The sequence below is a fragment of the Protopterus annectens genome, chromosome 1.part0 (assembly GCF_019279795.1).
Source record: "Protopterus annectens isolate FY-2018-M chromosome 1.part0, PAN1.0, whole genome shotgun sequence".
NCBI classification, from domain to species: Eukaryota; Metazoa; Chordata; order Ceratodontiformes; family Protopteridae; genus Protopterus; species Protopterus annectens.
The window spans coordinates 1525186327-1525209738 of NC_056725.1; the positions used below are offsets into that span (position 1 = coordinate 1525186327).

The 23412-nt window shown below is 41.3% G+C and overlaps 1 protein-coding gene across 1 annotated transcript in view; it reads left to right on the forward strand.

The window, feature by feature from the left end:
* The window catches only part of GGA1 (golgi associated, gamma adaptin ear containing, ARF binding protein 1), a gene marked incomplete in the record, with an annotated part of 1948856 nt that overhangs the window by 566688 nt on the left and 1358756 nt on the right, over positions 1 to 23412 (forward strand). Inside the window, 1 exon segment of the mRNA XM_044067846.1 lies at positions 3985 to 4085. Coding sequence (XP_043923781.1) covers positions 3985 to 4085 — 101 coding nt within the window.

Sequence of the window (23412 nt, forward strand, 5' to 3'; positions counted from 1 at the left end):
TTTTCTATTACTTTTTGATTTGAGTTTACGTTCGCTACTTCTACTACTATTGTCTGATCTGATTAATATACAGTGATTATCTAGAAATATATGGACTGAAAATCTTCCACACAGAGAAGCTTCTTACACTGTTTTGTTTTTAGACCCACTACACTTTAGTGGGTTGTTTTGAGACTTTGGGGATACCACGGAGATTTCTTGTGATTCAAATGAATTCTTTATCTGCATCTGTCATGTATATATTGTAAAGAAATGTAATGAACTATTATGTACTTTCATGTATAAAGTTAAGGAAATGTAATTAGCTGTCATGTTCATTGTTGGAGCTTTTCTCTCCGGGCCTCTGCTGAAAATGGACATATATCCAGTCAGACTAGCCCGGTCAACAAATGTAAAATAAAAAAATCTTCGCTTTTGTCTGGGAGCCAATCATTACCATTTCAGAGCTCTGCCCTTTGGGCACACCACAGCTCCCAGGGTGTTTACCAAATGCATAGCATTAGTGGCAGCTCACTTGAGGTTCAGAGGATTCCAGGTGTTTCAATACCTTGAATACTGGCTCCTCACCACCCTCTCCAGGCATCAACTTCAGCAAGCCAGGGACTGTTTGCTTCAGATTTGCAATGCCTTGGACATCTCAGTCAGTCTTGTCAAATCAACACTTGCTTCATTTCAGAGCCTGGAATTCATCGGAACACTTTAACACTTTGACTCAGGTGGCTTCTTTACCTCTCCACTGCATTACTTCTATAAAACATTAGGTCCAGGATATCCTTTTTCATCCTTCCCCAGCAAGGTTCGTGCTTCAAGCACTGAGGTCTCTCAGCTGCCATAATGCTGCTTCCCCTAGCACGTTTCTTTATGTGAATTCTGCAGTGGACCTCAGCTGTACAGTGGTCCATTGTATGCATCAACCCCTGTCTTTTCAAATAAAACTCACTCCAGTTTGCAAGCATCACATTCATTGGTGGATTCAGTTCAATGATCTTTTTCTGGGCAGACCTTTTGTTCTTCTGAATCAAATTGCCACATTTGCCATGGATGCTTCCCAGCTGGGGGAGGTGGCATTTCTTGGGAAGGACTATCAAAGGCATGTGGTTCCCCCAAAAGACCAAATTTCCATATTGACATCCTAGAGATGAGCAGTCCTTTTAGCATTGCAGACATTTCAAGAAACTCCCTCTGGGGACTATTGCAATTCAGATGGACATGTCTGTAGCATGGTACATCAACCCAATCTTACCCCCCCCTGTGCAGAGAGGCCATTAGACTATGGGAATGGGTGATCTCTTCAGACTGCTTTCTGATCACAGCGTGCATCCCAGGGAAAACCAGTGTGCTGGTAGACAAAATCAGATCTATTATGATGCCCCACGAGTGGTCAGTCAGTAACGAATATGATCTTCAGGTGTTGGGTCACAGGAAGGTTGACCCCATTTGCCACCGTTCTCAACAAGTGCACCCACCATGTACTTTGCTGTGACCCCCCCCCCCCATGGTGGGAGTCACCGAGAGATGCTTTGCTTCATGCTTGGCCCTCGGGTCTCCTTTATGCTTACCCTCCTCTTCCACGGATTCTAAAATTCTTAGAGAAAGCAAGCAGGCTGAAGAACCTTTCTGTGGACTTATCTTCCATGGATACTTTAGCTTCTTCAGGATCTCCTATGTCTTCCATTAAGGATGCAATATCCCCTCAAGTTAAGAGAATAGTTTCTCCACTTCCAGTAATACAGTCCAGTTAGCGATATTATTTTGGCTTCCTAAAAAGTTTCTACCAAGAAAGTCTATAGAAGCAAATGGAAAAGGTTTTCTATTTGAGCTTCTGACGAGAACATCGACCCTTTTTTGTCTCCGACTTTTGCTATTCTTCATTTTCTAATAACTCTTTAAAGAAGGGGCCAGTTTTTCTACAGTTAAACTTCAGTTGGCAGCAATTTCAAATTTACATTCAGAAAATAAATCTTCCCCTCTGGCTTCTTCCAAATTGTGTAAAGCATTTACGAAGGACATTTTTCTATTCAGACTCTGATAAAGGATCCTTCCGCACCTTGGGATCGTACTGTGTGGTTCTTCAGGGTTTAACTCAGAAGCCCTTTGAACTGTCAGACAAATATGATATGAAATTTCTGTCATGGAAAACGGTCTTCTTAGTAGCTATAGCATCAGCAAAAAGAATTTATGAACTCCAGGGTCTTTCAGCAAAACCCCCTTACATTGTTTTTCATAAAGACAGAGTTTCTGTATGGACTAACCCTTCCTTTGTACTAAAAGTGGCTTCTGAAAATAACATCAACCGATCCATTACTTTACAAGTCGTTACCCAAATTTTTCTAATAAGGGAGAGTACATGCTACGTCCCTATGATGTGCATAACTACATTTTTATCTTAACAGAACAAAACAGTTTAGAAAGTCAGATCAGCTTTTCATGTCCTTTTCCTCAAATCTCCTGGGTCAATCAGTTTCTAAAGTTACCCTAGCTAAATGAATTACAGATTGCATTTCACTGATTTATTCTCATAAAGGTTTAATTTTACCAACACCTCCCTGAGCTCATTAAGCTGGATCATTGGCTACTTCATCCTCCTTTTGGTGAAAGTCATCTTTTGACATTTTTGCAGCAGCCACATGGTTCAAGGCTCACACCTTTGTCTTGCATTACAAATTGGACATCATGTCTAGAAATAGAGCCTCACTTGGTTTGGCAGTAGTACAGAGTATCCTTGCATGAGGGACACCCAAGGTCTGTGTAGCTGGGGACTCTGTCCCATTAGTGAGGAAGAATGAAAAGGAAGTCAGATTTATAAGTTATGTAATCACCATAAATGGCATCTGTGGTGTTCATTTTCATTCTTTCTCAACTTCCCTCCCATCCGTCCCCATCCCTTTTTTCTTCTGAAAGAACCTATTGGACTGTGTTTGGAACCTACTGTTCCAGGTTTGAGCCCTGTCTTTATTTCTGTCTGTCCTATTTCTCTCTTGGATAAGTGGGAGATTAGGCAGCAAACTCTGAGGCAATGGGAATGAAGTAGGACATTATGGGTAAAGAGAGAAGCTCAAGATCTGAATCTGAAGTCTAGTATATGCAGCTGAGTCAGATCCTCGGATCTGATCCAAACCCATTAGTGAGGAAGAATGAAAATGGACAACACAGTCAATTATGGTGAGTACATAACTTAAAATTTACAGTAAACATCTGTCTTTGCTCAGTTCTGCAAATGCTCACTGCACTAGATCCATGGCTGCTTCATCTGCTTTCTGGTCCAGACGTTCTATTGATGATTGTACTGCTGCCACTTGGTCCAATGCCCATACCATTTTATTGCTCATTGCAAGTTGAATTTGATCTCCAGAGGCATTGCTGCCTTTGATTCTGCGGTACTCTGGAATATCCTTCCATGAGGGCCATGCAAGGTTCTCGTAGCTGGGGACTCTGTCCCAAATGTTGAGGAATTATTGAAAATGACATCAGATATAAAAGTTATTTACTCACCATAACTATGCATCTATGTTGTCCATTTTCATTCTTCCTCAACTTCCCCCTGACTATCTGGGAATGACTTGTTAAGGGCTTAAACAGGAAGTTCCAGTGGCACTATCTTTTCCTTAATCTTTTCTTTTTATTTGGGCTATAGTTAGTCCTTATGTTTATGGGGCAGCAAACTCGATCTGAGGTATTACAGGGCTCTGAGGAATTATGGACAAAGGGAGGAGTTTAAGAGTTGGATCCGAGAGTCTAAGTAAAAGCAGCCGAGCAGGAAACAAGGACAAACCCAAGACCCATACAGTCAGAAAGAATGAAAATGAACACCACAGATGCATAGTTACAGTGAGTACTTAACTTTTATTCAATATGGTGGTGTCTTGGAATGCTTTAGTTTTGTCTTAAATTTGACACAGTCTGACTTGTTAATATGAATGTTGTAGTATGTAAAACTTGGATATTTTTAGACTCATTGCATACATTTTTTTTTCTTTTGGATAGGAATTGTAAAAGAAGATCCTATACTTCTTGATGACAGACCATTTATTGTGCCTACTCCTAGACCCATGAATGCTGTGTTTGAAGATGAAGAAAAGTCCAAGGTAACACTAAAGGGTACAACAAAACAACCAAGTGGCTTTGAAACTGAACTTTGAGATGCTACTGAAAAACAAACCATGAAAACTAAAGCCGTTCTTTAAAAATAAATAAATAATATGAAGATAAGCTGTTGTCCAGGAATTCATTTTTTTAAATCGTTTTAATGGCTGTGTCATATACCATGGTTTACTGACCATAACTATACAGTCCATAATCATATGAAATAATTCTTGCAATAGAATATCAGCTGGGTTTTTGCTGTCACTTTTAATCCATTTTGAATCGATTAACCCCAAAGCATACCCTCCTTGAGCTACTGGTTCTCTCTATTTGAGATAGTCCCAGTGGAGTAGAACAGCATTACTGTGTGCAGTTTTTAGTACTTATGTCAGCTTAAAGGCACTTCATTTGATCAGTTTCCATCGTAAAGTCATTTTACTGCTTGTTTTGGTTGTAGTAAAATTTATTTTGGTTTGTTATCCAGGTAAGTGAACTGGCTGAGTGACCCTTTTCAGTCACAGCCTGGGCACAGTAGTGGATCGCACACAATACAAATGTACATTAAGTATGACATAAAACATACATAAAGCTTGTACAACATAGTTGAATCCTCTGCATAGAAATGGCAATTTACACATGTGGAAAGCATTGGCAAGTTATATTTAGCAGTGTAGTTATTTGACATAAGTAGTTAATAATTTTGCTTAGCTAAAAGAAGAAAAATAAATCTATCTGGGAAGAGTCCCACAGACATTTGGCAAAAAACACTGGTCCTGGCTAAATCTTACTGATGCCCAGTAGCCTACAGTTTTATATCCATCATATATAATCAAACTTTACCATTTTGTACCTTCCTCCAATCCTATACCCCCTCCTTTGCATATAGCATACACATTAATTTATGTCCCCCTTTCAGTATACATTAACTCTGTTTTTCTTTTCAGCGATCACCATAAGTTTACCTTAACTTCTTTACCTTCTCCCTACAATTCTTTTCTTCTATCAAAACATACTAACTTGCTCTTTTCCTTTCACATATTTCCATTAATTAACTTTAATTCTTAGTCCCTACCTTATATTTCTCTCTCCTTGCTGTGTTATGTCCTCTCCACCTACATAGTATCCCTGCTCAATTGCTTTCACTAGTGAGCCCTCACCCTGATGGATATGTCCACTTGTGCTGTAGAGTTTTCTTTCCTTACTTCCACTTTGTTTACGGTATCACTTTTTTATGAGTTCATTGGTGAAAAATAACTCTTATCTGATGTCTGCATTGAATACTGATGAAATGTAAACTATTGATTATTGTATGTAATTCTGCTGCGCTGTCTATACTATTGACTTATTGAATACTACTATAGATATATAATGTGTAATAGTCTAATCAATGTATTTCAGTGCAAGTGTTTTCTTGTATGTATGAAATTTGTCATTATCTGTGAAATTTTAATGGTCTCTGGAGCTTTTTTCCCCTGGGCCTCAGCTAAAATAGGTTCTGTCCCAGTCGGACTTTCCCATTAAACAAATGTTAAATAAGTAAATACAATAAAAAGCAGTTAAATCAGCTTTGGTACAGGAAATTACTTCTAGAAATTTAGAGGAAAAAATAAATCAAATGTACACATATATATTAAAATAAATGAAACCATGAAGGAATATAAACCTCAAATAATGATGGATTGGAAAAGTATGTTGTTTTAACAAGGACTTTTTAACATTTTCTGCAGATTACAATTTTACACACACACACACACACTTTCTCAAATTGTATCACATTAACTAAAACATTGACTCAAATAATAATGAAAAAAGCCACACATTCCAGTCATGCCCCTGGCATATAGTATATGGTAAGGGGAGTTTGACTAAATTAAGTTTGCATGTGAATTATTCTAAGCTTGCTTTCATCATCCTTGGATGTGTTAACAGTTCTTGGCCTTGCACCAGGGAAGTGAATAATAGATTATGCTATTTGAGGTAAAAATGGCCATATTCATTTTAATGACACTAATTATACCCTTCGCTGACTTCATTTTTAAAGTTTAAGATTTTATGAATTTGTTAACCCGTTTGTAATGTACTAATCGTAAAGTAGTGATTTTTAGGCCTTAGCAGGGTGCAGCCTGTTGTGAAAAAAGATACTTTTTATTTTGATTGGTTGGGATGTGGCTGGGTATGTTCTTGTATGAGGTGAGGTATGTTTCTCATGTTCTTTGGACTTAAGCATAGTCATAGACATAGTGGTGAAGACTGTTTATTAAAATCTTTATATATTTCATTAAGAATGCTTACTTTTGCTGGCAACTAGCAAATAATACCTTATTTATAATACAGGCTTAGTAGGTTTCATAAAAGGAGAATTTTAAAACTTCTGAACTTGGGTACAGTTGAAGCAAGTGTTATGAGATGGTCTGTTTGCTTGGGCTTAGTTGAGGAAGGCAGCTAGCTACTAGCCATGCTTATTCATCTTAGCTGCTGGACATTAGAGGTAAGTTTACATTTTTATGTTTGGGAGATTCTTATTCAAGCTTTAAATTAATAATGTTGGATGTAATTGATAATGGAGTAAATAAGCAGGAATTATATATTTGCTGCACTTTTTTTTGTTACCATATGTTATAAGTGAGGTTATGCTTTGTACTCTGAATTTCATTTTTACAGGTTGCCATTTTTTACTGCACTTAGTGTGGGCAGTTTTTACTTCAGGTCTATATTTCGGTTATGTTAAGGTGGGTAGTTTCTTTCTAATAAGTTGTATTTGTCTTAAGTTTTGTGCTTATTTGACAGGCAGTCATTCGGTCTCTCTTCAGGAAGCTTGGACAAGCATTTGCTCATTTTTTTTATATACAAGATTTTACATCTGTTTGTCCTGTGTGATATGTATGTTTGTGTGCCTGTGTATATATAAATGAATGTGTATTTGTGTATGTGTTAATGTTACCACCAGAATCTTTTGTTAAATTGTAGTTTATTGTGATGATGTATATCACATTAAGGTGTTTAATGTATATTACCAGATTTTAAAGGGAAGGTATCAAAGATCCAGGGTTTAGAAAATGCTGCTTTTTTAGCAGTGCATAGTCCTTTTACTAAAAAATATGCATGTTTTACATTTCTTTTTTAATTTCTAGGCAGTTGAGTCTTGTGGTGATTTATGCCTTGCCAGTACCCACACTTTGGCTGCACCCCTTCTTCTAAGAAGATTAGGTTAATCAAACCCAGGGTGAATTTTGGGTGTCCATTCAGTCACCTAGGACTTGTTTCAAGAATTATAGTATATCTTAACTGGCAGGAGGAAAGTCCGTCTCAGACGTGGGGGAAGTGGTGTGTGATGAATTTGTCTCCATCACGTTTTATATATGTGTTGGTGAAGATTTAGGTACCTTGTAATGGCATTTGTGGAACTATTAAACTTAATGAGATGCAAAAGATGTAGGACAACTGGATTTTTCATACCATAGAAGGCAAGGCATTGATCTTCCACCAAGAGTCTAATAAAGGGTCAGTGCTTCCAGTCTCTCAGGAACTCAGGGTCATTATGCCAGTGATCTTAGGAAATTATAGGTTCTTTGTAGTGGTTTGATATGTCTACTGAGGTGCATCCTGAAAGGGGCATTGGACTTAATTGGCCTAATAACTGCTGAATGTAAAGTGACATTGCCTTCTTAAGATGTGAGTGATATTCTCTTGGCAATTAGTTGCAGTAACTAGAAGGATTTTCTGACAACTGTATTTCACCTGCTGATTGAAAGGGAATTTGCAATCCATGATTTAAGGCCCCAACAAATTTTCATTTTGAAGTGGGATATTGTTTGTGCTGTAGGCTGTCAAGAAGAGTTGCCTACTAAAGGAGACAATATTGCACTTTTTTGCATTTAATCTGAGCCTGTTTTTAGTACACTAGTTATTGGTAAAGGGTAGGGGAAATGGGAGGGAGGCCTGACACTAATTCACTGTTTGCAGTCATCTGCAAACTTAGTTAGCCAGTGATCCTGGTTTACAACCTGCAGATCAAAAAAGTAAATGCCAAAAAAAGGTGTTCAAATGCTGAGCCCTTAGGACAGGACTGGTTGGTTTCATGCTTCTTGAAAAGACAGTTGCCACTAGCACTTTGAGGATTCTGTGTTTTAGCCAGTCTGCTATCCATCTTACCACCGTCATGATCAACCCCCTTTTTCCCATTTTCTACATGGGGTCAGGATGTCGTGTTAACTGTCGCCATCTCTCTTCATTGCCAGACTCCTGCCTTCCTCGACACTCATAACTGACTGTTGCAGATCTTCTCTCAAACAATCCATCCACCTCTTTGCTGGACATCCTCGTTTCCTTTTACCTTCTTCCTGTCTGTCCCACTTCATCTTCACTAGATAGTGTTCTGCTTTTCTGCACATGTGCCTGAACCATTACAATCTGTTGACTTTGATCTTTTCTGCAATTGGAGCTACATTGGCTTCTGCTCTTATGTCCTCATTTTTTGTCTTTATCATATCTGCTATGACCTCATCTGAGCCTGCTACTTTCCCTGACTTCATTTTTCTTAGTGCTGTTTTTACCTCTTTGAAGGTGAGCTTGTCTTCTCTCATTGTAGGTTATGTTTGGGGTAGTACAGCTTCTGTGGGGTTTTCTTCATTCAGAAGGTGCTGAAAGTACTCCTTCCATCTTCCCTTCATGTCCTGTGGAAAGATGAGCAGGTTGTTGCAGTCATCCCTTATGAAGGGTAGATTACATGAACATCAAGAAAATGCAGGGTCTCATTCTGGCCCTTAAGGCTTTTCATGTGTTTTGGGTTCCAGGTCCCTTGAAGGTGTATACAGACAACACCACAGTCATGTGGTACATCAACAAACGAGGGGGCACGAGATCTTACCTTCTTCGCATGATGGGCCTTCAAGCATGGGAAGTGGTCATCTATCTGCTGGTCACCCTGCAGGCTGTATAAATACCTTCAGAGTGCAACCTTGTGGCAGACTTTCCCAGCATGTCCAGGACATAGCCACATGAACGGATGCTTCACAGGGATGTGTTTCTGGGCTTAGTTCATTGGTGAGGTATTCCTCAAGTTGATCTCTTTGCCCCCCCCTGAACAAGCAAGTCAGTGTTAGTCCCAAGTCCTTTGGCTTGGAAGGTGGACGTTATGTCTTTCTTTGGAGGGGAATGTTCCTATATGCCTTTCCTCCCCTTCCTCCTCTTCCAGGAGTCCTTCACAAAATTGAGAAGGACTCTGCAAAAGCAGAAGAACCAGGTAAAGGTATCCTCTTTCCCCTTTGTTTGCATTATATTTAGAACCACTAGCAAAGTTATGTACTTATCATAACGTTCCATGTGAGTTGTTCCTATGAACCTATTGTTCATCTCACCTTCATTCTTTACTGATGGGTTTGGAGCTGATCCCTCTGCTCCGATATGGCCAATTGCAAAGCTCGAGGTCTTCAAATAACTCGAGGCCAAGTCCTTATCCCATGATGCACCTGAAATTACCTCAGATCTTGTTTGCTGCGTGTATAATACCATATGTCATTCTTTCACTCCCTTGAGAAAGGTATAGAAGGATTGAGTAACCAGGATGGATCCAGCATCTCGGTCAGCTATCAGCCCAGGAAGGGGGTAGGAGGGAGGGAGGGACGTAAGAATCAAGGCGAGATGAACAACTTGCATGGAATGTTATGGTAAGTACATAACTTCTTTATGTGAAGTTGTTCAATCTCTACCTTCATTCTTTACTGATGGGTAACGTCCCAAGCACCATCGTTCCAACCTCGGGTGGCTCATGGGAATATATTTCACAGGACCGTGGATTCAAAGGAGGCCCTGTCCCTGGAGGCCTTGTCAACTTTGTAATGAGTGATAAAAGTGTGAGGTTTTGACCAAGTGGCTGCTGCACAAATATCAATGGGAAGCCTGGCAGAAAAGGCAGATGTAGAAACTGCTCTGGTTGAGTGAGCTTTAATCTTGTGTTGCAAAGGCATATTGGCAGCTGAATAGGCAAAGGTGATACAATCAGATAACCATTTAGTCAGAGTTGTTTTAGCCACTGGTCTACCCTTCCTTTAGTCCGAGAATGAAACAAAAAGTTGGTCTGATTTTCTGAAATCTTTTGTTCTGTCGAAATAAAATCTGAGCTGTCTGTGAACATCAAGCTTGTGCAGCATATACTCTAAATTGTTTGGTTGGGGAAGAAGACTGGCAAATCAATAATCTGGTTGAGATTGGTTTCAGTGCAAACTTTGGGCAAAAAAGAGGGGTTTGTTGTAAGTGAGAGGCTGTCAGCATGGAATACCAAATACGGAGGCTTGATGGATAAAGCCTGAAGCTCTGACACTCTGTGGGCAGAAGTAATAGCTATCAGAAAGATGGTTTTCCATGATAAAAATTTGAGGTCACAAGAGGAAGCCGGTTCAAACTGAGGAAGAATTATCGGGGAAAGCATAAAATTTAGATTCCATGGAGAATAGAGAGATTTCACAGGTGGTCTCGTATGAAAATTCCCTTTGAGAAAGGCTTTGGATAACGTGAGACATGGTATTCAGCCCTTCAAATCCAAAATGAAAATTAGCAATAGCAGCCAGTTCAACATGAACAGTTGCTGCTGCAGCTCCTTTGTTAAAAATCATAGTTAAGAACTCTAAGATGGAGACCATAAGGGCTTGGTAAGGATTGATATTATTATTAGAGGCCCATATTGAACATTTTTTCCATTTGCTAAGATATAGTTTCCTAGTAGAAGATTTATGAGAAGATAAAAGGATCTGTTTTGTCTCATTGGAGAGGTTATGGAACCTGGCTATGTTGGGAACTGGAGCAGCCAAGCTATCAGCTTCAGGGACTGTAGAGAGGGATGAAGCTCCCCCTATGAATGCGTCGGAAGGTCTGGAACTGGGTCCAGAATCCAAGGATCCTCCAAAAGATGAAGTCTGAGGAAGGGGAACCAAATCTGACTAGGCCAATGAGGGGCTATTAGAATGATGGTCCTTCCCAGGGTTTTTGCTTTCTGTAGAACCTTGGGTATCAATGGGATTGGAGGAAATGCTAGAGGAGACCCGGAGGCCAATCGTGTACAAGTGCGTCCCTTGGGGCTTCTCCCAGAGGGGGAATCAGGGCAAAGTAGCTTCTGCATTTTGTGTTCGTGTGACTGGCAAAAAGGTCGCAGCAAGGCCGACTCCACCTGCGGAATATCCTGTCCGCTATTTCTTTCTTGAGGGACCACACATGGGGCAACAAGATGGCCCTGCTGAGCTTGTCTGCTATCGTGTTGGATTTTCCCAGGATTTGTGTTGCCAACAGAAAGCGCTGGGTGGAAACAGCCCAGTGCCATACTGTGAGGACCTCTCGACAAAGGGGGTAAGATCTGGTTCCTCCTTGTTTGTTCAAATACCAGACCACCGACCTGTCTAAATCGCAATTGTACCAAGAGGAAGAAAGTCCTGAAAGTAATGCAACGCCAGAAGTACCGCTCTCATCTCCAGGACATTGATATGCAGATGTCTCCATCAGTCCATGTGCCTTGGGCTGTCTTTCCCTGAAAATGCCCCCCACCACCACCCTATCAGGGAAGTGTCCGTGGTCACTGTGGCAGTTGGAGGGGGTAGCACAAATGGGCATCCTATCGTGACATGAAGTGAGGTCAGCCACCACTGAAGGTCCTTTTTGCAGGAATTTGTGATCATTATAGTGTGAGACATGGGAAGCTGTTGGTAAGACCATGGAGTGAACAAAAGCCATTGTAGTATCCGCATGTGCATACGAGGTAGTGGTATGGCTAGAATTGCTGCTGCCATCATGCCTAATAATTTCAGAACTTCTGATGCTCTGTCTTTTGATATCGGGAGGCTGAGATGCTGACAAAGAAGAAAGACTCTTTCTATTGGAAACCTAAGTGTGGTGGTGGTGGTGCCCAACTCTGCCCCGATAAAAACAAAATGCTGCGATGGCGACAAGGCAGATTTTTCTGAGTTGATTGTAATGCCCTGATGATTGCAGAGTGACAGAGTGGACTCCCTGGCCTGAATGAGTTGATGCCTAGTGGTGGCGGTAAGGAGCCAATCGTCTAGGTACGGAAACACCTAGAGTCCTAGATGCCTCAGGTGAGCCGTGACCACTGCCATGCATTTGGTGAACACGCTAGGGGTTGTGGTGAGACCAAAGTGCAGGGCTCAAAACTGGTAATGATTGCCTCCCAGCCAGAAGTGCAGGTGATCCCTGGAAGGCTTTCCCATTTTTGTGGTAGTATGCATCCTTGAGATCTGTCGAGCACATCCAATCGTCTTTCCCTAAGAAGGGAAGTATAGACTGAAACGTGACCATCTGAAACCTCACTTTCTTTACGTATTGGTTCAGTCTGCTGAGGTCCAATATGGGTCTCCTGTCCCCTGTCTTCTTTGGAACCAAAAAGAATCTCGAGTAAGTTCTGGATCCTGTCTGGTCTGCTGGGACTGGTTGGATGACTTTTCCTTAGCAACGTTTGGACTTCTATTGTTGCCTGCTCCCTGTAACTGGGTGGAACATCTGGGATTTTTCTTAGGATTGGAGGGGGTGTGGCAAATGGAATGAAGTATCCTCTGGAAATGATACTTTGTACCCAGCTGTCTTTTGTTATTTTGAGCCAGGCATCTGGGTACAAAGATAAGTGACCCCCAACTGCCTCCAGAGCAGGACAGTCAGGCCTCCTCTCAGGAGTGCTGGTAGGGCTTTCCAGAGAAATGATCTCTGTCGCTCTGGTGTTGTGGCCCCCCTCTGCCGCGAGGTAGGCATCTTCCATTATTGCTCCCTCCTCTGCCCCTGGAGGGGGGGGGGTTCACCACGTGTGTCCTGAAAGGCTCCTTGGACATTTCGGAACCACATTTTTCCTCCCCTTTGACCTTTAGGGTAGGGTCAGGTAGGGGTGGAAAAATGGACCCCGACGGCAGACAGTCTTTCCGTCCTGCTCACACCTGGTTAAGGTTTCCTTCACTTTAAGGCCCAAAAAGGGACGAGCCATCAAAGGGAGTGTTCACGAAGTATGACTTGAAGGGCTCCATGAAGGAACACAAGCGCATCCAGGAATTTCTCTTAAGAGCAACTCCTGTACCCACTGCCCTTCTCATTCCATCAGCTGTATAAGAGATGATGCACATGGATGAGTTGACAATAGAATTGAGGGTAGCAAGCTGGGCGGCAACTTTGTTGGAAGCTCCTGCAGGTACTGTACCCTGAAGAGAATCTCCTAGTTCCTTAAGGAGATCCCTTTGTTACCTAGTAAAAATGGGTTAAATAGTTTAGTGAACAAAGGGCAAAGGTTGCTGAACTAAACATGCGCTTCCCATACCTATCCATAATCCTGGCGTCTCTGTTAGGATGGATAGATGAGGAAGTCTCAGACATTTCCTTTGTGGTGGCTGCCGCCACCACCATGGCATCAACAGGAACACCTTTTGTTAAAAAAGTTTTGTCAAGGGGGCAGAAATGAATTTATTAGGCCTCCTCGGACAGGCTCCATAGTATCCGGAGACTCCCACACCCTTCGTGAGACCAGTTGCATCAGCTCATTAAAGGGCGGAGACACCCAAGAGGTGGAGGACTGAGACCCGAAAGCCTTCAGGAGAACTGACTCATCCTCAGTAGGGCTTTTGGACTGCCAGTCACCCATCTGCCTAAGGATCTCAAGTATCTCAGCGAAAGAGATAGCCTCAGAGGGGGACCATGGGGACCCTTCTGTCTCTGTCAGTATCTGATGTTAGAGACTCCTGTGGGGAGTCTAGATGTTTCCTTTTACACAATCTCTTCTTGGGAACCTTATCAGTGGGAGCTTCTAATGAGATCTCGGAAAAGCAGGGGCCACCCAATGGGGCATCCTGAGGCTCTGCGTCTCTACGCTTGGTCAGGATGTGCGAGGCAGAAGCAGACACACACTTTTGGGGAGGAGGAAGGTAGACCAGTGGTCGAGGATGTCTGAGGAGACATGACTCTCCTCATGACATTGAAAGCACCTCTGTTCTGATGAGAGGGAGCTGACTGATCTGAAGAAACTGCCGACACCCGCAGCACTGGGACAGTGGGCTCCGAGCCCAAGGTAGGAGTCAAGCTAATCCGAGCCGAGGCCCCGAGAGGCAAAGTTGGAACAGACAAGTCGGTCTGACTGTCTTCCCTGGACCTGACCAGAGAGTGTCTGCTCCTAGAGTCCTCTATCAGCACTCAGGACGTCCGAGTGCATGAAGCCAAAGACACTGGAGCAGGCATCTGCTCCGAGGGTTCCACTAACATCAGGTCTGCCTTCTCTGGCTCAGAAGGACCAGCATGGCTCAGAGGAGGAATAGATGGAGTCGGTGTAAGGGTCTTCGGCTCCGAAGCCATTTGGGTCGAAGCCGATAATTTTTGCTAAGGCCGGTGCCAGTAACCGCTTCTGCACCATACGATCCACATCCAGATCTGATAGGCTGATAGAGGATCGAGAGGAGCGTAACGAAGGTGGTACCAACTGGAGTAGTGGACTCTTAGGCGCTTTGGACACCGGTTCCAAGACCGGGGACTGGCTCCAAAAGGTAAAGACTGTCGGCTCCGATGGCATTGGAGCTGAAGTCGAAGACTTTTGACTTCTTAGAGTCCGAAGTCTTGAAAGACTTTGAGGACTTGCTGGATCCATCTTGGTCACTCAAAGCTTCCTGAAATGACTGTTTCAACAACCCTCTATTAAGCAATTTTCTCTTCCTTTCCTATAACGCCTTAGAGGAGAAGGAATGGCATGTATAGCACATCTGTCTTGTAATTGTATAGCTCCTAGGTAGTGTACACAATTAACGTGGCTGTCTGTTACAGACATCTTATGGCCACACTTTGGATAGTTTTTAAACCCAGACTTGGGGTGCTTGTCTTGGTCAGCCATTGAGAAAAAATTACTGTCACACAATACAAATTTGGCAGTAATTGATTACAAGAAGCCTTAAAAATCAGGCTACGTCACACACACACAGCAGAAATGCAAGTTCAATATGTGTGTATATATATATATATATATATATATATATATATGAGACGGTAAAAGCCTTTACTGTCTCACAATTGTCTAACACAATATGAGCAGACTATGCAAAAAAGAAGATAGCTGCTAAGATAACACACTCTAGATATGCTATAAAATATCCAAGACAGACAAATTACTGTTCACACAAGAAAAACTGTAGCAGTAATTATAACTTTAAGCCTTTCCTAAACAACTGAAAGCTAAACTACTAAAGAGAAAAATCTCTACACGCTAAATGATTTTTATATTGAAAAATGTGACAAATGTCACTGACCAAGCACACACTAATAACTAGCAAGAAACTTTTAAACTAGGCCTAAAACAAGAGGCCACTAAAAGGCTTTATCACACACCAAGGGAAAGGGACTAAATAGCAGAAATACACACAATAAAGCTATAAGAGCTTTGTAAAACTATCTAAATACAACTATCTAAATTTTAGACTAAGGAATTAGAAAAAAGTTTACTGGCCCGAGCTTGTTTCAGAACCTTTGATGTATTGCAGTGGCAAACTAGATCAGGGGTAATTCCAGGTGCATCATGGGATAGGGACTTTGCCTTGAGCTATTTGAAGACCTCAAGCTTTGCAATTGGCTGTATCGGAGCAGAGTGATCAGCAAGATTGAACAACTTCACATTGAGTCTAGGAAATTCAAGGATATAATTGGTATGGTAGTAAAGAAAAGCTGGCTCTATTTGCAGAGGATAAAACCAGAAAAGGACATTTCAATGTTGTGAATCATTTTGAGGCAGTTTCATATCTTTTTGGGATACAAAATTAATAAAGCTAAAACAAAGGCAATAGCTGTAAATTATCTACCCACACACGAATTGGTTCAGCCGTATCCATATTTATGGGTGCATGATAAAATGAAGTACTTTGGAGCATGGATTAAAAAGGATTCTGATGTGACAGCTAAGAATGTATGGGAAGAAACTAAAAAGGTAATACAAAAACTGAGAGATTAGAAGCGGTGTTATATGGATAGCAAGATACAAACAATTAAAATGTTTAGTCCCTTTAGTTTTATACACAGGTCAGACCTATTTTTATCTACCAGAGGAAGGTCAGACCTATTTTTATCTACCAGAGGAGAAGTTGTGGATAACGATCAATAAAGAACTGAAGAATTTTATCTGGGAGAGGAAGATGGCAATAGTCAAGTGGGATAAGCTGGTTCTTTGAATTGAACAAGACAATTTGGGATTACCCGATTTTGAAGGGGTATTTCAGATCTAAACCATTAAAGCTTCAGTACATAGCACAAGCAGAAACTTATAATTCAAAGTAGACAGTGATGAAATGGGGAAACTCTAGAAACAAGGAGAGAGTGGGATTTTGGATGTAGATCCTTAAGGAGAATAACAATAACCAAGCCCAATATTATATTCATGAAGTAGCAGAAAGTATTCTAAAAACTAAACCAACACAGGAATGGAGAAAGGCGATTCTGCCAATATGGATGACTGCAGTTTTGGGATACAGACAGTAGGCAAGAGGGGGCTGCAATTTATTGGAGAAAACTGGTAAAAGAACCAAGGTATTGGGAACAAATACAGAGGTAAAGGTAATAGAAAGAGAAGAGGCCAATCATTTATTTGGATTACAGGATAGAGATTGCCTTCCCTGTCAAGGATTGATATCAGAGTTAGAGGCAAAGAGAAAGGAATGGGGGATCCTAAGTGAAAGACCAGCACTGGTAGAGTTTTTAGTAGAATCTAGAACAGAAGCTACTGTTAAAGGAATGATTAGTAGAGCATACAAAAATTGGACGATAACTGTAAGAGATAATACAAGGAAGTTAGAAAGGACTGGTAAGATAGATTGGAAAAGCAATTCATAAAGACACAATTTAGGATCTTTGGAAGTGTTTACATAAGTATTTTTATACCCCAAGTAGACTTCAAAGAATTTTATTTAGGTAGATAGTGAATGTTGGAGATGTGGTGGGGAAGAAAGAGGTAATGGAACATATTTTCTGGGAGTGTAATGAGTTGGCAGACTTTAAAGATTCCCTGTAGACTGCTTTGTCAGATACTGGGTGAGCAAATTGATATAACTAAGGAAGTAGTTTTTTTTTTTTTTTAAACTATGTTACAAAATTAGAATTGCCTAGACATAGTAAGGGCTTGCTGAGTCTAATTTTATTGGCTGCCAGAAAAAGGAATTACTAGAAAATTGAAATCAAAGTTTAAACCAACTCTACTAGAAGTAGTGAATATAGCAACAGTTAAAACAACCAGAATTGAGATCTTTAGAAAAGGGTAATAGCAAATTAATAAAAAAATGGAAATTGTGGAAACAATACATGCAGAGGAGGATCGTGAATTAAGACAGGATTTGAATGAGCTATGTAATGTTTGACAATGACTTGATAATTTACAAGTGATATGTAATGCTTGCAGCTACAATTGGCAGTATGGTATAATGTTTGCAAGTACCATTATGTCAGTATGGTTTGTTTTCATTTATATAAATGTATGATTGCCTACGTCATACGTGATAATTTAGTAAAGGTGTTTCTTTAAAAAACAATCAGAGAAGCACCCAATAATCAGTAAAATAGTTTGTCTTTCTTTTACATACTTAGAAAGTTGCATCCATAAGCAGTTTCTGAAGGAGAGACAGTTTTGAAACTTGTATGCATGACATTATTTCATAATTCTGTTGCTAAATAATTTGTCAGAAAGCCACACATTTTACAAGGAACAGAACAAAATAATTAATTTCTTTGCTCAAGAATTCTAAACAAATCTAAAAATTGGGGGAGGAGTCCCCAAAAGGGACAAACTTTAAATACTATTTATTTGTTAGCAGTAAACTCACTCGAGAAAGTCTCTTTTAAGGGGTGACTCTGGAATACAGTCACATTGTAGACAAGTAGAGGTGATTGGATTCAAACCCTGTACCTTTGACTACAGGAAGCAATTCATTACCAGCTCAAAGCCTTGCGTACCATATAATTAATTCACTAAAAAAGGTTAACAGAACTACAAGTGCTTGCGTGGCCATGCATTTTCTAATCAGAGATGTATATGTTCATAGGTGTGTACTAGGCTAAAGACCACAAGAGCCTTTTTAAACCTAGCCATGCATCCCAAATCTCTGAGAAGTTCTGGTACCCTTGATAAGTGTAAGCAGGGGCTTGGGAGATGAACTATGTATATGTTACCTGTGTTTATTAGAGACATAGGTGCCAAGCCAAGGATGAATTTCCTGTTTTCCATCCAGTTGTCCAAGTTGCACTTGAATTGGTTAGGGACAAACTCTGCTCCACATGGATGGGAGCCTGTACCAGAGACAGGGTAGTCTCTGGGATACATACCTGTCTCTCCAGCAGGTCCAATTTATATCACAGGCAAGATTTAAGTCTTTAGAACTGGTAATTCTGGTGTAGTTTGTTTTGTGGATATGCAGGAGGTCCATCAGAGTGGAGTCTGACAATGCCCTGTATGCCAGAATACAAGGATAGACAGAAGTGCTTCTGATAGTAATGCATATTCCGTGAAAAAAGCTGCCTAGCATATAGGCTCAACAGATCCATTCTAATGCCTCAAATATGGTTTCTCAGTGTACAGCAGCACAGCTAATCATTTGCTGCTGCTGGGGCCAGCCTTGCTGCAGTCTGTGCTTCCCTGTCCAATACCCTGAACCCTCCACAGGAATAATTACCAAAGGATCACTCATTTGTCAATGACCTCCGAAACATATGTCTCTCCCTCCTCTTCTCCTGATCACCATGTTTCTATAGAGAACCTCCACATGCATAGTTACTGTGATCTTAATTGCACCAATCTGGCCAGGCAAAGTCAGTTCCAGTTCCCTTTGCTGAGGCTTTAACCCATAAAGCAACCATGGTTTCTTGATCTGTAACCTTTTGTCCCATCCATCCCGCAAGCCTCATCTGAACATTCTTACCCTCAAACTAACCACATGTTTTCTACTTCCTGTAATGTGTATTGATCCTGCCCTTTCTCAGAATGTTTCAGATACCTTCATCAGAGAAAGATTCTACCTGCAAAATTTACAAAAATGAATGGAAGTCTTTCCATATGTGCATTGTGCCAAGGATTTTGATCCCTTTTCTGCTTCAGTTCTGTCACTTACATTTTCTCCCATTGTGTGATGCAGGAGTGAACTATTCAGCAGTTAAATTTGTTTAGCAGCCATCTCAAATTTTCATACTGAATTACCATTATCTTCTCTTGCAGAACTTGCACCACGCAACACCTTCCTAAAAGGGGCCTTTCTGCTACACAAAGATCCAGCACCATCTTGGACCCTCATTTTCATGTTTGAAACCTTAAAATGTGTTCTATTAAAACCAGCATCCATTTCAGTTTTAAATACCTTTCGTAGGAAATTTTGTTTCTGGTGGTTTTCACCTCCGCACTAAGGCTTTCAGAGTCACAAGCTCTGTTTGCACTTTCCCATCTGCTTTTCCACAAAGATAGATTATCTTGAGTACCAGTCCTACATTCATTATAAAAGTGGTCTGAGTCGAGCTGTAGCCAGGCCCTCATCTTTCAGTTGTCTTTGCAAATTACTGCAGTAAGGGTGAATATCTCCTTCGTAGGTAGGATATCCACAGGCAGCTGCTTTTCTGTCTTCAGTGAACAAAAATCTATAATAGTCTCTGTATTCTATTACCTTTGCTTTCTCCAGATTAGTTGGCAAAATGTCCAAAATTATGTTGTCCAGGTGGCTCTCAGACTGTATTTCTTTTGCTTGTACTTTAACAGACAAGCCCCTAAAAGTGACACCTTAAGCTAATCCAACCAGGTTGGTGTCTGTCTGCACAGCCTTCTACAAAAATTCTTCAGTGGGTGACCTTTGTGCAGCAGTAACTTGATCTACATTGTATACCTTGTTTAGACACAAACTGGATGTCATATCCAGATGTAGATCTCTTTTGGGGCTACCATCCTAAAGGGTATCATGCTGTGATTCCACTGACAAAACTAAGTAGCTTGTGGTACTGTCTCATCAGTTAAGTCAGACGGGATGAAATAAGATACAGAAGTTATATAAGCAACAACACTGGATCCTTTTCATCATTAGTCCTTATAGTTTGACAGTTCATCTGCCATCCTCCTACCAAATTGTCATTGTTATCTTGAGGGACCTAGTAGATCCACGGAATCCTGTCCTACCCTCTGCACTTTTCATATGCTGCACTTGTGGTGCATTCTGTACATGCAGCAAACGTGATTGAAACTGGTGACAGATACATTACAACAGTTTGAAGATCAGGGTTTGAGCACTGAGTTGTCAACTTGGATCTATTAGGCAGCATTATCCAGTCGGGCAGACTAGATGGACTAGGGATGAAAAGGATCCACTATTGGTGTTCACTTAAGGGTGTTTAAGCATCTTTCTGTCTGAAAAGTGCTTAATAAGCCCATCTTCCTGATATTGAAGTGTAATTGAGTGTTCCATGCACTGCACTTAAGGTACATATTTAGCTTTATGTTGGATCTGGTTGAGCAAACCATCATCAACATAGTCACTCTCCTTCCTCCTGCTGGCTTGCTGACATGGTCCAGAGTTCCTCGTGCTGACGTACTGCTATCCCACCTCCTCAGGACATCCTTCTCGAGGCTGGTGAAAGCCTGGAGGGTCATCTGGTTGTTGTCTCAGATTTCTCTGCCTTGATAATGTCAGAGGCTGGTATGGATCGGACTTCTCTCCCTCATTGACTCTCTTCAAGAGGAATCTTGATGAGTGGATGGGAGATCGTAGGTTTACCCCGGGTATCACTTCTGTGTCACTGTTAGACAGAGGCACAGTATACTAACCTCGAAAAAGGGCATAGCAAAATTCATTTAAAATGGGTGGCGAAAGCCAAACACATTCTGGCTAGGCTTATAAATGCCCTAGGGCAGATAGCCTAGTATGAACCTATGAACCATGGAGGCTCTGCAGACATCCGCTCTGGATCTTGAGGGGGAACCTTAGCTGATTATTTCAGAGGGACCGAGGGGGATGCCACTAATCCTAGTTTGGGAGGAGATTCCTACATTGATTGTGTGTGGGTAAGAGTCCGAACCTCCTAGTGTTTTTAGGGTAGACGTCCTGAAAAAAAAAATTTCCTGCTACTAAAGATCTCCAGTGTGAGTGGCAGGATTTTATTCAGGGGTGTTTAGTGCCTTAATGGCCTTAAAGCTTCCCAAATGAGTTTCTGTACCTGCTCCTTCTTGGTCATCTGCTCCCCTTAAGTCCAGAGTGGAAGTATCCTCTGAAGAGAATTGGGATCCTGGGGAAGAATCTTTGGCATATTGCTCTCAAATCCCTTCTTCCTTGTATTATGGATTTGAGAAGGAAGAGTTTTAGTCCAGACTCTCCCTTGGAAGAACTCTCATTTGGGGCACTATTTCTTGCATGATGGAATATTTCAAATGGGACTGTTCTCGGCTGTCTGATATTCAAAAGAGATATAAACTCCTCCAGAATGGAGTCTCTCCTAAGCCCTCTGCTCTGCCTCCAGTCTTGGCTGTCCTCCTAGGTATCTTTTCAGCAGCCTCTGTGGCTGCTGATTCTCAACTTCCAACCCCTAAAAAGCCTGATCCTGATAAATTTTACAAGATGTCTGATTTGTAAGGTCTTGTACAGATGACCTTCTGCTAATCCTTCTGTAGTGTCTGTCTCATCTGACAAACCCTCTAAACTTTTGCCTTCTAATAAACTGCTTCCTTCAGACAAGGGCAATAGAGCCATGGAACATTTAGTCAAAAAGGTATATACTGCTGCCACCCTGACTTTTGGCTATTAATTACCAGACCCGTATGACCAGGCATGTTTTAATCCTCCTTTCTCAAGAAATCTCTGACCTCCCTGGTTCAGAAGGGAAGGCCTTGGCCCTTTCTTTGTTGGGTTCTACCTATCAAGTGGCTCACCACTCTATTAAATGTAGTTATGCAGCTGATGCCTCATATATGGCTGCTGCCTTTGGGGTTTTTTTAGGTGTTATTCTTAGCTTCATTTTCAGCCCTTACATGATGATATTAAGGCTAAATTTTTGGATGCTGCTCTGGATAATAAGAACCTTTTTGGTTCTGCTGCTACTGCTGAGCTTTTTAAGTCCATCCAGGACGAAGTCAAGGTCTTACAGGAATTTAAACATTTATTTGTGGCTCCTATCCCTAAGTTTCAGGGGAATTGTCCATCCAAGTCTGCTTTTATACACAGACAGCCTCCCCTTCCTCCTAAAGGTAAGAAGGGTAATAGGTGGGTACCTATTGCTAAGTCTATTCAGACTCCTACTTCTCAGAAGCCTCCTTTTGAAGACCAGCCTGGTTCTGTCTGACAGTTTATTTCTTCTTATCTTATCTTCTTATCCCTTCTTTCCCTGGCCCTTCCTAATTGGTTAAGGGTCAGTCGAGAATGTTGGGTTCTCTCCATCATCCACCAGTGATACTTTGTGGAATGGAAATCCCTTCCTCATTTTCTGTGCATCCCTCAACCTTCTCAGCAACAACTTTCCTCCTTTTCAGAACTGTTTCAGGGCTTTTTGGCAAAAGGCACCATTCAAGTCAAATCCCATGCCCAGGAAGGGAGAGGGTTTTATTCCAAGATGTTTCTGGTTACCAGGAAGGAAGGCATCTGGAGACCCATTCTGGATCTTTCTCAGCTCAACACCTTTTTGAAGGTCCCTTCCTTTCAGATGTTGTACCTTCAAAATGTTCCTTGTTTTTTTCCCCCAGGTTTTCTTAGTATCCCTGGACCTCAAGAATGTTTATTTTCACATTCCAATTCAACTCCTTTTCAGTACGTTTTTTTTTTCCTTGCATTTTCAGTTTGCTTTGCTCTTTGGCCTTTCTACTGCCCAAAGGGTATTCACCAAATGCCTCAATCTTTTTATAGCCTTTTGTAGGATTAGAGGGGTTCAAATCTTTCCTTACCATGATGACTTGCTCATTTAGGCTTCATCCCACAAGGTCTTGCGTCAGCACCTCCAGCTTACATTCTTTTCTCTTACAAACCCTGGGGTTTACTATAAACCTTTAGAAATCCATCCTAGTTCCTTCTCAGGATCATGTTTTTCTCAGTTACAGGGTCCAGACCATTTCATTGCTAGCATCCCTATCTCCAGCCAAGGCGCTCTCTCTGGCTCTCTAATCACCTTTTGTCATTCTCTTTCTCAGCCAGGGATTTTATCAGGGTTCTAGGATTCATGGCCTCCACTTTTCTTATGCTACCTTTAGCCAGACTCCATATGAGAACTACAGTGGTTCCTAAAGTCAGTGTGGCTTCAATGCCGTCATTCGTTGGATTTTCCTGATCCTTTCCTTCCATACCTCAAACTCCAGCATCAGTGGTGGATTCATCAGCTTTC